This window comes from Myotis yumanensis, unplaced genomic scaffold, assembly GCF_028538775.1.
Source record: "Myotis yumanensis isolate MYYU_CA2020_CCGP unplaced genomic scaffold, mMyoYum1.0.hap1 SCAF_3, whole genome shotgun sequence".
Lineage (NCBI taxonomy): Eukaryota > Metazoa > Chordata > Mammalia > Chiroptera > Vespertilionidae > Myotis > Myotis yumanensis.
In genome coordinates this window covers 118,709,694-118,724,423 of record NW_027223754.1, presented here as the reverse complement: position 1 = coordinate 118,724,423, position 14,730 = coordinate 118,709,694, and the positions used below count along the sequence as shown (strand labels likewise).

At 40.2% G+C, this 14,730-nt stretch overlaps 1 protein-coding gene across 1 annotated transcript in view; it reads left to right on the top strand.

Annotated features, from left to right (window-relative positions):
- The window catches only part of CACNA1C (calcium voltage-gated channel subunit alpha1 C), a 691,490-nt gene that overhangs the window by 647,434 nt on the left and 29,326 nt on the right, over nucleotides 1-14,730 (top strand). The window contains exons 36-39 of the mRNA XM_070409470.1: nucleotides 34-125; nucleotides 12,656-12,821; nucleotides 13,419-13,546; nucleotides 14,212-14,308. Coding sequence (XP_070265571.1) covers nucleotides 34-125; nucleotides 12,656-12,821; nucleotides 13,419-13,546; nucleotides 14,212-14,308 — 483 coding nt within the window. The remainder of the gene's footprint in view (nucleotides 1-33; nucleotides 126-12,655; nucleotides 12,822-13,418; nucleotides 13,547-14,211; nucleotides 14,309-14,730) is intronic.

The following is a 14,730-nucleotide window of genomic DNA, read 5'->3' as shown; positions in this document are numbered from 1 at the left end:
GCTTCACCGAATCCCTTTCCTCTCCCCTTTTAGGTGTTTGGGAAAATTGCCTTGAATGACACTACAGAGATCAACCGGAACAACAACTTTCAGACCTTCCCCCAAGCTGTGCTGCTCCTCTTCAGGTGGGTCTCTGAGGACCGTGCACACAGAATCAGCAGCATGATGCCGCCCTAGAGTCTGGATGTAGAACGAGAGGTGACTCTCTCCAGGAGAGTGGGCAGGGGGTGAACTGGTGCTGGGTCTCCCTCCATGGACTGGGAAGCAGTCATTTCATTGTTATTTACAACCTTCCGTCAGGCAGCCCATGGACATAGCACAGCTGCTGGTAACCATCTGAAAACAGTAGGGGATCAAAAGTCAAATTCTGAGAGCACCCTGGTTTGGGAGCTGAACAGGCTCAAAGCCAAGCCTGCAACACACTTGCTCTATGGCCCTGAGTAAGAATCTAACTTCTCTGAGCCTCAGTTTCCTCATAAAACAAATGCCGGTGCCAATGTCGGTGCCATTGCTGTGCTGGGTGGGTATGTCCATGTGCTTGGTTCCTCCTCGGTGAGGCCAGCCACGCACCTTTACTTCTTAGAAAGCCACCCTCGGGTGTAGCTGGGGAGGGCAGGGTTCTCATGCCTGCCTGTGAGTGAGCGAGTTTTTGCCACTTGCAGCCTGCTTCTCCTCCTCCTCTGGCTCCTAGCCACCCTGTCAGCCCCCTTGGTTCTTATCACTTTCCTGGGACCCCACCTAGTCCAGAGCTGGGAGGTAAGAATTGTTAACCCTATCCTGGGCCACATGATTTCTAGTCATTGCCCTGGCGTTCCTTTCCAGAAGATCCAGGGATTCTCTCTATCAGATAGCCCACCTTCACCATATTCTAGAGCAGTGGTTCTCAAACTTCCTAATGCCTCGACCTTTAACACAGTTCCTCATGTTGTGGTGACCCCCAACCATAAAATTATTTTCGTTGCTACTTCATAACTGTAATTTTGCTACTGTCATGAATCGTAATGTAAATATCTGATAAGCAGGATGTATTTTCATTGTTACAAATTGAACATAATTAAAGCATAGTGATTAATCACAAAAACAATATGTAATTATATATGTGTTTTCCGATGGTCTTAGGCGACCCCTGTGAAAGGGTCGTTCGACCCCCAAAGGGGTCGTGACCCACAGGTTGGCGACCCACAGGTTGAGAACCACTGTTCTAGAGCATCCTTTCTTCATGACCAAGCCTAAGTATCATTATTGCTTAAATGTCTTCAATCAAATGACAGAGCCCTCCCTCAGACTGTGGCTATGAGAACACAAGGGCCACTGTCGACTGCAACTTAACAACACTTAAGCCTATGCCACATTTAAATAGGGGAACTAGACACAGATGACAGAGCAAGAACATGGGTCTATCTCCCCTCCTTTCCTCAAATCCTTGATGACAGAGATATTTTTAAAAGAATAAACTGTAACAGTACTAGGAAGAAGAAAAGCAAACATGAAAGGGCGCTATTGGTGAGCCAGAAATATTGAGAATTTCCTAAGTAGAAGAAAGCAGATAGGATTCAACTACAAAGAAAAAAAATGTAATATGTACATTCTAAACCACTAGAGGGGAAAATGGATGCACACACATAAACTATTGCAACTTAGCAAAAGGACAGAGATGCAAAGAAGGGAAGGAAGGGAGGGAGAGAGAGAAAGAGAGTGCAAGAGAAAGAAAGAAAGAAAGAAAGAAAGAAAGAAAGAAAGAAAGAAAGAAAGAAAGAAGGAAGGAAGGAAGGAAGGAAGGAAGGAAGGAAGGAAGGAAGGAAGGAAAAGAAAGAAAAGAAGAGAAAGAAAACTAGAACATAAATTAAGATGGTGGGAATAAGAACAAAAATTAATAATAACGAAAAATTAAATTTCTCTATTAAAAGATAGATATTCTAATGTTGGTTTTAAGAAGTCTAGCTCTAGCCTGTTTATAATAGGTAGAGTAAAATAAAATAACCTAAAGAGAATAAAAATAAAGGAATAGAAAAAGAATACCAGACCATGCTTACCAAAAATGTAGATGTAATAAAAGCAATATCAGAAGAAATAAAATTCCAGGTGAAAGAAGGATATTCAATATTGATAAAAGATATAATCCATCAATAATATGTAACAATCATAAAACCACATGCATGTAACAATGTATTTGGCAATATATCAATCAGACACTGATAGAACCATAAAGAGAAAATGAACACACACACAGGGGGAGACTTCCATACAGCACATAGAAGCTGACAGACCAAACAGGACATCTAAATAACATAATTAAACCTAATTGAATAACTCTGTACTCAATAAATAGCAAGAAAAAACAACACTACTTTTTTAAGCACCCAGAAACATTCCAAAAATTAGCCAAGATGTAAGTCACAAAGAAAATTTCAATAAATTCTAAAATTTCTCTTACTTCACTCTAACCGGTTTGGCTCAGCGGATAGAGCGTCAGCCTGCAGACTCAAGGGTCCCAGGTTCGATTCCGGTCAAGGGCACGTACCTTGGTTGCGGGCACATCCCCAGTAGGCGGTGTGCAAGAGGCAGCTGATGGATGTTTCTCTCTCATCGATGTTTCTAACTCTCTATCCCTCTTCCCTCCTTTCTGTGAAAAATCAATAAAATATAAAAAAAATAAAAAATAAAAAAATAAAATTTCTCTTACTTCAATACAGCAAAAATTAGAGAGTAACCGTAAAATTAGTAGTCCCTCCAAAATCTATTCACTTGTGTTCTAAATAACTCAGAGCTGAAGCTACAAACTACTTAGAAATGAGAGAGCGAGAGAGAGAGAGAGAGAGAGAGAGAATAATATCTTAAATTTATGAGCTTTACTAATCAATGAAAAAGGAAAATTTGGAGCCAAGATTAATTTATTTTTTTAAGTTTATAATAATTCAACTAGTAGATGGAAAAGGAACAGCCATATTACCCCAAAGGATGAAGGAATGCATTTATTAAAATAAAAGCAGAAATAAATAAAATATCTTTAAAATATATTAATAAACCTTAAAACAATCTTTGAAAAGAGCAGTAAATAGACAAACTTTCATCAAATCCAAATTTTTTGAGAATTTTTCAAGAGTTTATTTGAGCCAAACTGATGACAGATGCCAAGGAGCAAGATCTCTAATGCTCCCAAGTTTTCCAGCTTCTTTTATTCATTTTAAATTAAAGAAGGAATTTAGAGAAGATTACATAGAGGTGTGAAAAAGCAGGGTAGGAATTGGATTACAGGATTGTTAACTAGATTACATGCTTTCTTTTTTATTTACTTTTCAATTACAGCTTAATTCAATATTATTTTATATTAGTTTTATGTGTACAGCAGAGTGGTTAGACAATCAAATTATATAATTTATAAAGTGAACCTCCCAATATATCAAGCACTCACCTGGCACCATACATAGTTATTCTAATACTAGAGGCCTGGTGCACAGAATTTGTGCACTCAGAGGGATCCTTCAGCCCAGCCTGCACCCTCTCACAGTCTGGGAGCCCTCAGGGAATGTCTGACTGATGGCTTAGGCCCGCTCCCTAGGGGGAGCGGGCCTAAGGCAGCAGTTGGACATCCTTAGCGCTGCTGTGGAGGCGGGAGAGGCTCCCACCACTGCCACTGCGCTCGCCAGCCATTAGCCTGGCTTCTGGCTGAGCAGTGCACCCCTTGTGGGATCAGGCCAAAACCCGCTCTCCTCCAACATCCCCCTAAGGGGTCCTGGATTGCGAGAGGGCACAGGCCAGGCCAAGGAACCCCACCAGTGCACGATTGTGGCTAGGGGGAGAGACGCAGGAGGTTAGCCAGTCAGGGAGGGACCACGGGAGGGCTTCAGGGCATGTCCGGCCCGTCTCACTCAGTCCCAATCAGCTGGATTCCAGCAGCAAGCTAACCTACTGGTTGTCTGCCCCCCGGTGGTCAGTGCATGTCATAGCGAGTGGTTGAGCAGCCTTAGCATATCATTAGCATATTACACTTTGATTGGTTGAACAGCCGACCGGTTGACTGGACACTTAGCATATTAGGCTTTTATTGTATAGGATTATTGACTACATTCCCTATGCTGTACTTTACATCCTCTTGACTATTTTGTAACTACCAATTTTTACTTCTTACCACCTTCACCTTTTTTGACCTAGCCCCCAACATCCCTCTGATCTGGCAACCCTCAGTCTGTATCTATGAGTCTGTTTCTATTTTGTTTGATTGTTTATTTTAGATTTGGCATGTAAATGAAATCATATGGTATTTGTCTTTTTCTGTCTGACTTTATTTTACTTATAGTAGTAGGTCCATCCATACTGTCAAAAATGGTAAGATTTAATTCTTTATTATAGCCGAGTATTATTCCATTGTATATATGTACCACATCTTTATCTAATCATCTATTGATGGGCACTTGGGTTGCTTCCATATCTTGGCTATTGGAAGATCTTTAGCTTTTCTTGTCTGGGAAGATCTTTATTTCTCCTTCAATTTTAAATGATAGCTTTGCTGGGTAGAGTAGTCTTGGTTGTAGGCCCTTGCTTTTCATCACTTTGAATATTTCATACTGTTCACTTCTGGCTTGAAAAGTTTCTATTAAAAAATCAGCTTAAAGTTTTATGGGAGCTTTCTTCTAGGTAACTGTTTTTCTCTTGATGCTTTTAAGATTATCTCTTTGTCTTTAGCTTTTCTTGTTTTAATTATGATGTGTCTTAATATGGGCATTTTGGGATTAATCGTGTTTGGGACTCTCTGCACTTCCTGGACTTCTGTGCCTTTTTTCTTCAATAGGTTAGGAAAGATTTTAGCCATTATATCTTCAAATAGGTTTTTAATCCCTTACTGTCTCTCTTTTCCTTCTAGTACACCCATGATACAAATGTTATACTTGATGTTGTCCCAGAGGTCCCTTAAACTATTCTTATTTTTTTATTCTTTTTTCTTTTTGCTGCTCTTATTGGGTGTTTTTTGCTATTTGGTCTTCCAAATCACGGATTGGATCCTCTCAGTGAACCATAAAGGGAAAACGAACACACACACAGTGGGAGACTTCCATACAGCACGTTGATTCCTAATCTGCTGTTGACTACTTCTAGTGTATTCTTCATTCCAGTTACTACATTCTTTATTTCTGACTGGTTCTTTTTCATTATTTCTGTGTGTTTTTTAATGCTGTTGAAGTTCTCACTAAGTTTTCTTTAGCATCCTTATAATCACTGTTTTGAACTCTGTATCTGGAAGTTTGCTTGCCTCCTTTTATTTAGGTTCCCCATCCCCCTCCACCCGCCTACCCCCACCGGGGCTATCTCCTGTTCTTTCATTTGAGACATGTTTCTTTGTCTTCCCATTTTAGCTGTCTCTCTGTGTTAGTTTCTATGTATATGGTAGATCTACTATGTCTCCCAGTGTTGGTATGTTGGCCTTATGTAATTGTTTCCTTTGGGGCCCAGTGGCACAGTCTCCTTGATCCCCTAAGTCGAGTGCTCCAAGAGTGTTCCTTGTATGGGTTATGTGTGCCCTCCTGTCTGGTTGAGCCTTAATAGCATGAAAATGGGTGGGGTTGACCCTCAGGCTGGCTTAGTGTACAGATTGGCCACAAGCTATGTGGGGACTGGCCCCATGAAGAGGAATTTTCCCCAGTAGGGTCTGTGCCAGGTCTGGGGCAGGTCAGCAAAGGCTGAAGGCACCCTGAGCCACACTGTCACCTTCTGGCTTCCCCCATTAGGTTCAGCCACTGAAAGAGCCACTGGTGGTACACAAGTTGCATGAGGCAGGTTCTCAGGGAGTCACCAGGTAGGGGCGAGTGGTGTTCACCATGTTAATACAGATTCAAAGTTGGCACCACTTTGAGGCCACTCAGCAAAAGTCTCAGGGTACACCAAGACCAGTAGCCATCAGCCTGGGGCCTGTGAAACTTGGCAGTGGAGTGGAGTCTTGAAGTCATCAGGGTGGAGCTAGTAAATCCATTGGGATACAGCAGATTTAGATTTGGCCATATGGAGGGAGGGCTTAACACAGGAAAGGTAGTGCCTGTCAGCCATGCAGGAAGACGCCCTCACCTTAAGCAACACAGCTGAGTTTCTCCCTGTGTGTCTCTGGCAACCCCCTCCAAGCTTGCCTGGAATGATATCATAGGTTGATCCATTTATATAAATCCTCTTTTTGAAGCTTCAAGAGACCAATATGTATGTTTTCCATGCATTCTGCCTAATTTTATAGATGGCTTTTTCTAATTGTGCACGCAAAAGATCAATTTAGAAGTACCAAAGAGTCCTCATGATGGCTATCTTAGTTATGAATGGGAGGCTGACTGTTGTGGGGCCTATTGCCCATGTTAATTTTGAGATCTGTAGAATCTGAACAAACTTCTAGGGAAAACCAGCACTTATGTGCACATCTCCAGATGAGCCAATGCATGGATATTTTTCGTCAGGCAACAAAGATTGTTAGTCACCTAACAATACCTGAACAAGAGCCTCTGAGAGCTTCCTGGGTGCTGCCAGAGCCATGGCACTTTCCAAGGCCTGGGCCCCTCTCTTGGGCTCCTCTTTTGGGGTGAACCCATTGCAGGTGCCCTCTGCTTCTCCCCATGGCTCCTGCCATCTTCTCCAGGATTAGCTGCATTATTGCATTGGACAACTCCCAGCACCCATCTCTGCCCCTCTGGATTCGGAGATCTGAACTATTATCATTACCCCATTGACTATTCAGGTTGGGGAAGCAAGTGTCCTTTCTCTTTCATAGTTCAGTCTCTCATTTAACCACCAACGATTTTGTGAACTCTCAGTAAGCAATCCAATTAAAAGCAGCAGCCTATTCTTTTCCTTTCCCTAGATTATCTCAACCCTTATCTACCTCAAGAATTTTCTAAGACGCCAAACCAGTTTGGCTCAGTGGATGGAGCGTCCGCCTGCGGACTGAAGGGTCCCAAGTTCGATTCCAGTCAAGGGCATGTACCGTGGTTGCAGGCACATCCCCGGTGGGAGGTGTGCAGGAGGCAGCTGGTTGATGTTTCTCTCTCATCGATGTTTCTAACTCTCTATTCCTCTCCCTTCCTCTCTGTAGAAAATCAATAAAAAATATTTAAAAAAAAAGAATTTTCTAAGAACAGCTCTGATAAAGTCATGGCCTGCTACTTAAAGCAAGGAGGCCTGGGGTTTTGCAAGAGACTCACCCAAGTTCACCCAATGCAAAGTAGGGAGCTGGTGGGGCATAATGGGCCCTTTCTTGTACCTAACGCTGAGTCCAGGTCTGCAGGATGGTCCTGGGTGGGCTTCTTTGAAATCTTGCTGACAATGCCAAGTAAATGTTGACATAAGAAACGTCTAAGAGATTTTTTAATGGGTTTATTTGAGCCAGGCTGATGACCTGTGCCAGGGAGCAAGGTCAAATGCTCCCTCAAATCCAATTTTGTAAAAAGACACAACAAGAAAGCAACATAATTACAGATGTGGAAGTGATTTTTAAAATAAGAGAACATTATTTTTTCTGATTATTTTTATTGTGCAGTGTAGCATATATAGAAGGGTGCTTAAAACAAAAATATGCTTCTCAATGAATTTTTCCAAAGCAAACATCTATGTAGCTTTCATCTAAGTCAGTGGTTCTCAACCTTCCTAATGCCGCGACCCTTTAATACAGTTCCTCATGTTGTGGTGACCCCCAACCATAAAATTATTTTCGTTGCTACTTCATAAACTGTAATTTTGTTACTGTTATGAATCATAATGTAAATATCTGATATGCAGGATGTATTTTCATTGTTACAAATTGAACATAATTAAAGCGTAGTGATTAATCACAAAAACAATATGTAATTATAGATGTTTTTTCCGATGGTCTTAGACGACCCCTGTGAAAGGGTCGTTCGACCCCCAAAGGGGTTGCTACCCACAGGTTGAGAACCGCAGATCTAAATTAAGCAATAGAACATTACCAACCCCTTAGACATCTCCTCCTAGTCACTTTTCCCTTCCTCCTCCCCAAAAGTAGCCACTACTCTTTGCTTATAGAAATGAAAGGAGACAATGTATTTTTTTTATGTTGCCTTATTTTGTTCAGTACTATTTTGGAGAGATTCAAGCATTATTTTAAAATATATATTATTATTATTGATTTCAGAGAGGAAGGGAGAGGGAGAGATAGAAACATCAGTAATGAGAGAGAATCATTGATTTACTGCCTCCTGCATGCCCTCTATTGGGATCAATCCCACACCCAGGCTTGTGCCCTGATCTGGAATGGAGCCGTGACTTCCTAGTTCATAGGTCGATGCTCAACCATTGAGCCACACTGGCCGTGCTCAAGCATGTTTTTTAATGTATCAGTCATTAGTTCATTGTCATTGCATGTAACTTACTGAATAGATGTGCTTTAATTTATTAATTCAGCCTGTGTTGATGTTCATTTAGTTTGTGTTTTTATTTAGTGAATATTCTTATTCATACTCTTCGTATACTAATTTCTATTAGAAAGAGTAGAATTTGGGGGCCATGGGTGTTACATGTATTATTTAGTAAATACTGCCACATAGGTGTCCAAAGTGGTTGTACTAAGTGGTTGCAATTATGAGCATTCCCCTGCTTTGCTTTCCGTGAAAACTGCTCTTTTCAGTTTGCTAGCTAATGTGAGGAATTTGTAGTTGTTTCTCATTGTAGTTTCAATTTGTATTTTTCTAATGCCTGAAGAGGTTTAGCATCTTTTATAAATTTTTGTTTTATGAAGTGCCTGTGTAGTCTCTTTTTCCATTTTCTTTTAACAGAAGTTAATTGTAGAAGTTCTCTATATAGTTTGACTATGAGCCCTGTGTGCACTCTATGTGCTGTAAATATTTTTCTCACTGTATGGCTTTCCTGTTTCCTCTCCTGTTTCCTGTCGCTGATGAACAGAAATTCTTAATTTTATTAGAGCAGTTTAATCATTCTTTTTATCTTGTGTCTTGTTTAAATTTCATACTCCCAAGTTAATGAAGATATTTTTCTCTATCTGTCACAAGTTTTCTTATTTTTTATTTACATTTGGATCTGCATCCACTTGGAAGTGATTAATATGTATAGCATAAGATAAAGATCAAATTTAATATTTTTGTCGATATGGATGTGGATATGTGGTTGACATAAGGCCAGTCATTTGAAAATACCATCCTTTCTTCAGTTGTCTGCAATCCAATCTTCCACATATCAAGTATCTATATAGGCATGGATCTTTTCCTTTTGCATTAATTTGTTGGTATAAATCCTACACCTATATCACATTGTGTTAATTAATGTAGTTTTGTAATGAGTTTTAACACTGGTTTTATTTCTTCCTTAAGTATGTTGTAGAATTTGACAATGTGGTGATCTGGGCCTGGTATTTAATTTTTGAGGAGGTTTTCAATTATGGATTTAATGATTTTAACAATCAAAGACCCATTCAAATTTTCTTTTACTCTGGAGTCAGTTTTTATAAATTGTATTTTTCTAAGAATTTTTTATTGCATTTAAAGTTTCAAAGTTATTGATGTACAGTTATTCATAAATAATACCCTTTTATCTTTTAATGTCTATAGGGGTGTTGTCCTTTTTTTCATCCCTGGTTATATGCTCTCATTCTCCCTCTCTCTCTTTCAGCATTTAATCAGTATTGCCAGGGGTTTATTAGCATTATTATTAAATATTTTCAAAGAAACAACTTTTGTTTTAGCATTTGAAATTTGTATATCTTTTTGATGATTTGAGCCTTTTGTTGTTAATCCTCACCTGAGGATATTTCTTCCATGGCTCTTCAGAGAGAGTATAAGGGAGTGAGAGAGGAAGAGAGAGAGAAACATTGATGTGAGAGGGACACATTGACTGGTTGCCTCCAGCACACAACAAGGGGTGGAAGCAGACTCTCAACCCTTCAGTGCACAGACCAACGCTTTAACCACTCAGCAACACTGACCTGGGCAATTTGAGCCGTTTAACCTTATAAAATATGTACGCCTACAAATAATTTTATTATAAATTCTACTTTGTGTGATATTAATACATCTATACCAGCTTTTTGTTTATTTGTTTTTAGTGTTTATATGGTACACTTTTTCCACACTTGAACATAAACCTTGCTATATTCTTACATTTTAGATATATATCTCTTCTAAGTAGCCTATATTTTAATATAGTCTGACAAATTTGCTTCTAACTTGAGGGATTTTTATTCATTCTTTTACTTTCAATCTACTTGTACCTTTGAATCTAAAAGTGTCTCCTATAGACAACACATAGTAAGAACATTTTTTATTAATTCAATCTGACAATCCCAATAAGAGAATATTATTACAAATTTATGTCAATATATTTGAAAATCTAAATAAAGTGGATGCTTTTCTGTAAGAAATATATGCACCCCCATGTTCACAGCAGTGCAATTTACAATAGCTAAGATTTGGAAATAGCCTAAGTGCCCATCAACAGATGAGTGGATTAAAAAACTGTGATACATTTATACAATAGAATACTATGCTGCTGTATAAAAAAAAAAAAAAAAAAGGAAAAACTCTTACCATTTGCAACAGCATGGATGGACCTGGAGAGCATTATACTAAGTGAAATAAGCCAGTCAGAGAAAGATAAATACCACATGGTCTCACTCATACGTGGAATCTAACAAACAACATAAACTGATGAACAAAAATAGATTCAGAGACAGAGAAGCACCTGATTTCTTAGGATATATTCCTAGAAGTGGGATCACCAGGTCACACAGGCATTCCATGACTTTCTGTAGCCCTTTTAACTGGTGCCAACAGATGTCCAGACCTGCGCTAAGCCCCGCCCAGCCATGTGCATTCGTTTACTCTCCCGGTAACTGGTGAATGCATGCATTTACTAGACCTACTCAGTATATACTTAAAATTACAGTAATACATATAGAAAACTTTTCTTTGAAATTAAACTTTTCATACAGACTGAATTTTAATGACACAAATATGTCTACATAAATAAAACCAGGTAAACTAATTTGTCAACTTTAAAAAATATATTTTTATTGATTTCAGAGAGAGGAAGGGAGAGGGAAAGAGAGATTGAAACATCAATGATGAGAGAGAATCATTGATTGGCTGCCTCCTGCACACCCCCTACTGGGGATCGAGCTCGCAACCCAGGCATGTGCCCTTGACTGGAATCGAACCCGGGACCCCCCGAGTCCGCAGGCTGATGTTCTATCCATTGAGCCAAACTGGATAGGGCTAATTTGTCAACTTTTTAACAACACATTTGGAAAACCTACTTTATTATATAACAGACTTTCGGCTTTAACAGACCCCCCCCCCCACTTGAATTAATCAATTATATCGAGGTTTTACTGTATTTCCTCTACATTAGCTGCAAACAGAAAATAAAACTTTTTAAATATACCGTTTATAATAGAATACTTTGTTTATTTTAAATAAGATACCTAGAAATAGCCTAACAAAGATGTTTTTGGTGAAATTATAAAATGTTATTAAAAAGCATGAAATAGGACCTAAATAAATGGTGACATGTGTCATATTCCTGGCTAAGAGACAATATTACAAAGATGTCAAATTCCCCAACTTAATCTATATTTTAATGCAATTTCAGTGAAATGCTCAACAGGATTATTCATGGAACTTGATAAGCTGACCATACCATGTCCGTGGAATAGAAAAGGAAAATGAATAGCCAAGACAGTTTTCAAGAACAACAAGCTAGAGTCATTCTCCGAGACAGCAAGCCTTAACTGTAAAGTCATAGTGGTCAAGACAATGTGGTCTACTAGGAATAGAATGAAATGGCTAGTGTGAGACCTACACATGTATGGGAAAACAGTTATATCAGAAAAGATATTTCAAATCAGTAGATGAAGATGGACTATTCAATAAATTGTATTAAGAAAATTGGTTATCTATACAGAAAAAGAGAAAGCATATTTCTACCTCATATAGAGTACAAAAATATATTTCAGATTCATGGGTCATTATGAAAAACAAAATTTTACAACTTTTAGAACAGAGGAGAATTTTTTTATGACCCATAATATAGAAGAATATTTTAAACAAGATGCAAAAAAACCATAGAGGAAAACTATATAAAATTATTAAAAACAAAAAATCAGAAAAAATTATAAATTTGGCCACATTGAAATTTAAAACTTAGATTCATCAAAAAATACCACAAATAAAGTTAAAGACAAGCAAGCCACAGACTGGAAGAAGGTCTTGTGATGCATATAACTGAAAAAGATTAATATGAAAAATATAGAAAGAATCCTAAAAACAAACACAACAAATAGCCCATGAGACAAGAATATGAACAATTTCAACAGAAGATGAAATAAAAATCTCAACACATTAGTCATTTTAAAACCAAATTAAAACAGCAGTGAAATGTTTTATACCCATCACATGAGCAACATTTTTTTAATTCACTAATAGAATTGAAAAATCTAAACACGCAGAAACATGGAATGCAAAAGTGGTTTCCAGGAGAGGAATAGGAAGAAGTTGGTAAAAGGGTACAAACCTTCAATTTTAAGGTGAATAAGGTCTGAGGATCTGATGTGACACATGGTGACTATAGTGACAATACTGTGTTGCAAGGGGCCGGGGAAGGGGCCAGAGATGTGGGCTTGAATCCATGGGTGTTGGGTTCTCTCGCCTCTCTGCCCCAGGTGTGCCACCGGGGAGGCGTGGCAGGACATCATGCTGGCCTGCATGCCAGGGAAGAAGTGCGCCCCGGAGTCTGAGCCCCACAACAGCACGGAAGGGGAGGCGCCCTGTGGCAGCAGCTTCGCCGTCTTCTATTTCATCAGCTTCTACATGCTCTGTGCCTTCCTGGTAAGCTGGAGTTGGACTAAATAGCCACAGGGAATGAGCGAGCAGGTCGGAGCAGCTTGACCCTGCCATCTCCGCAGCTCATGGCAAGGGCGACCCCAGCAGAAGAGCTGCCGCGGAAAGATTGAGTTAGTAGGAATGTCCAACCACGCTGAGACAAGGACAGAAAGCCTGAGCCAGAGTGACCGCAGCCAGCATCTCTCTTGTCCATTCTTGGCTCTTGTCATGGTGGCATTGTCCCAGAGGACAGAGGAGATGCCTGTGGAGGCCTAAAAGCAACTTAAGACATTTTTGACCCTTTGATTGGAGAATGAGGGAAAGGTGGTAGATAAAGTTGCCCTCTCTTCTTGGCAGCCCTGCCCAGCAGCCTAGGAGGGAAGCTGTCCAGCCCACATGTGGGTTCAGCACACACAATTCTGAGGGGAGCTGTGTTATGATCATATCCAAGAGGCCCAAGTTTCAGGGACTGGTGGTGTAAATGGTGACATATGGCTGATCTTTAGAAATGTCATCTTCTGCCATGCTGGCAAAGTAGATTCAAGTGGCAAGTGTGTAAGAAGGTCCTCTTAGGTAACTCATCATACTCTCTGTTCTCTGCAGATTATCAACCTCTTCGTAGCTGTCATCATGGACAACTTTGACTACCTGACAAGGGACTGGTCAATCCTTGGTCCCCACCATTTGGACGAATTTAAAAGAATATGGGCAGAGTATGACCCTGAAGCCAAGTAAGTTCCCAGGCAGAAATTCTGATTCCCAAAGCCAAGAGGGAGGATTGCACAACCATACCTATAGAAGAGGGTCTAGATGGGTTAGCGTGGGGTGGGTCCACTGGAAACACTGAATTGTACCCGACCCCAGGGTCCAGGATCAAGGACCAGAAGTAGGAAGCCAGGCACTTTGATTAAGTCATGAACATATCTGCAATTTGCAGTTGAATGGAAAGATAGAATATCCTAGTGTTTGGAATAACTGGTAGATACTCAAGTTAGGATAAATAGGACCAGGTACATCTCAACTCCTTTCCTGCCTCAAGTCCAAGGATACCCTTTTCAATCAATCACATTTGGTTAACACTCAATAAATACCTTTTGGTCAGGTGGTTAGTTGACTGAAGCAGCAAGTACATGTTGAGAATTTCATTGCACTACTAAATCCTTCCATTTTGAACATACACCACTGGATGGCTCACTAAAACCTAAACATGTATATATTGGTTTTGGAGTTTTACCATGAAATTCTGCAGCTCTGCACTGAGTTTGACCAATAGGACTCCAGCTATGGAGAGTCCCTCCTATAGGTGGGCCCCCACCTCTCAGGAACATGAGTCCTGGCCCGCTGGCTAAAACCATGGCTCCTGACTGGCCTTTCCCTCCTCTTCTTCCTCTTCTAGGGGTCGTATCAAACACCTGGATGTGGTGACCCTGCTCCGGAGGATTCAGCCCCCACTGGGTTTTGGGAAGCTGTGCCCTCACCGTGTGGCTTGCAAAGTAAGAGACAACCTGGGTTCATGGGAGCAAGAGAGAAAATATGGGAGGCAAGATGCCTGTTTGTCTTGTAACCTTGGTCAGGCCAATGCTTTAAGGGAGTGAAGACAGTATTTTATGTGCCTAAAGAAATGAGCCTGAGCCAGGTTATATTTTAAGGTTCCTTCCAGCAATAAGTTCTCAGCCTCTATAAAGGAAAAGCGAAGTGAATGCCTCATGTCCCAGTGAGCCCTGTGCCCAGTCCTGAGTAAAGGCCCTTGTTCAGAGCACGCTGTGCTACCTAGGCAACCTCACAGACTTCCATCTAGGATGGTGGATTAGGGTGCTCTCCTAGGATCACAGGGCCAATAGAAGGTCCATGCATCAGCTTCAGGGATCCACGAAGCCCTAAAATTGTATATGAAGTCACTGAGACACTCACAAAT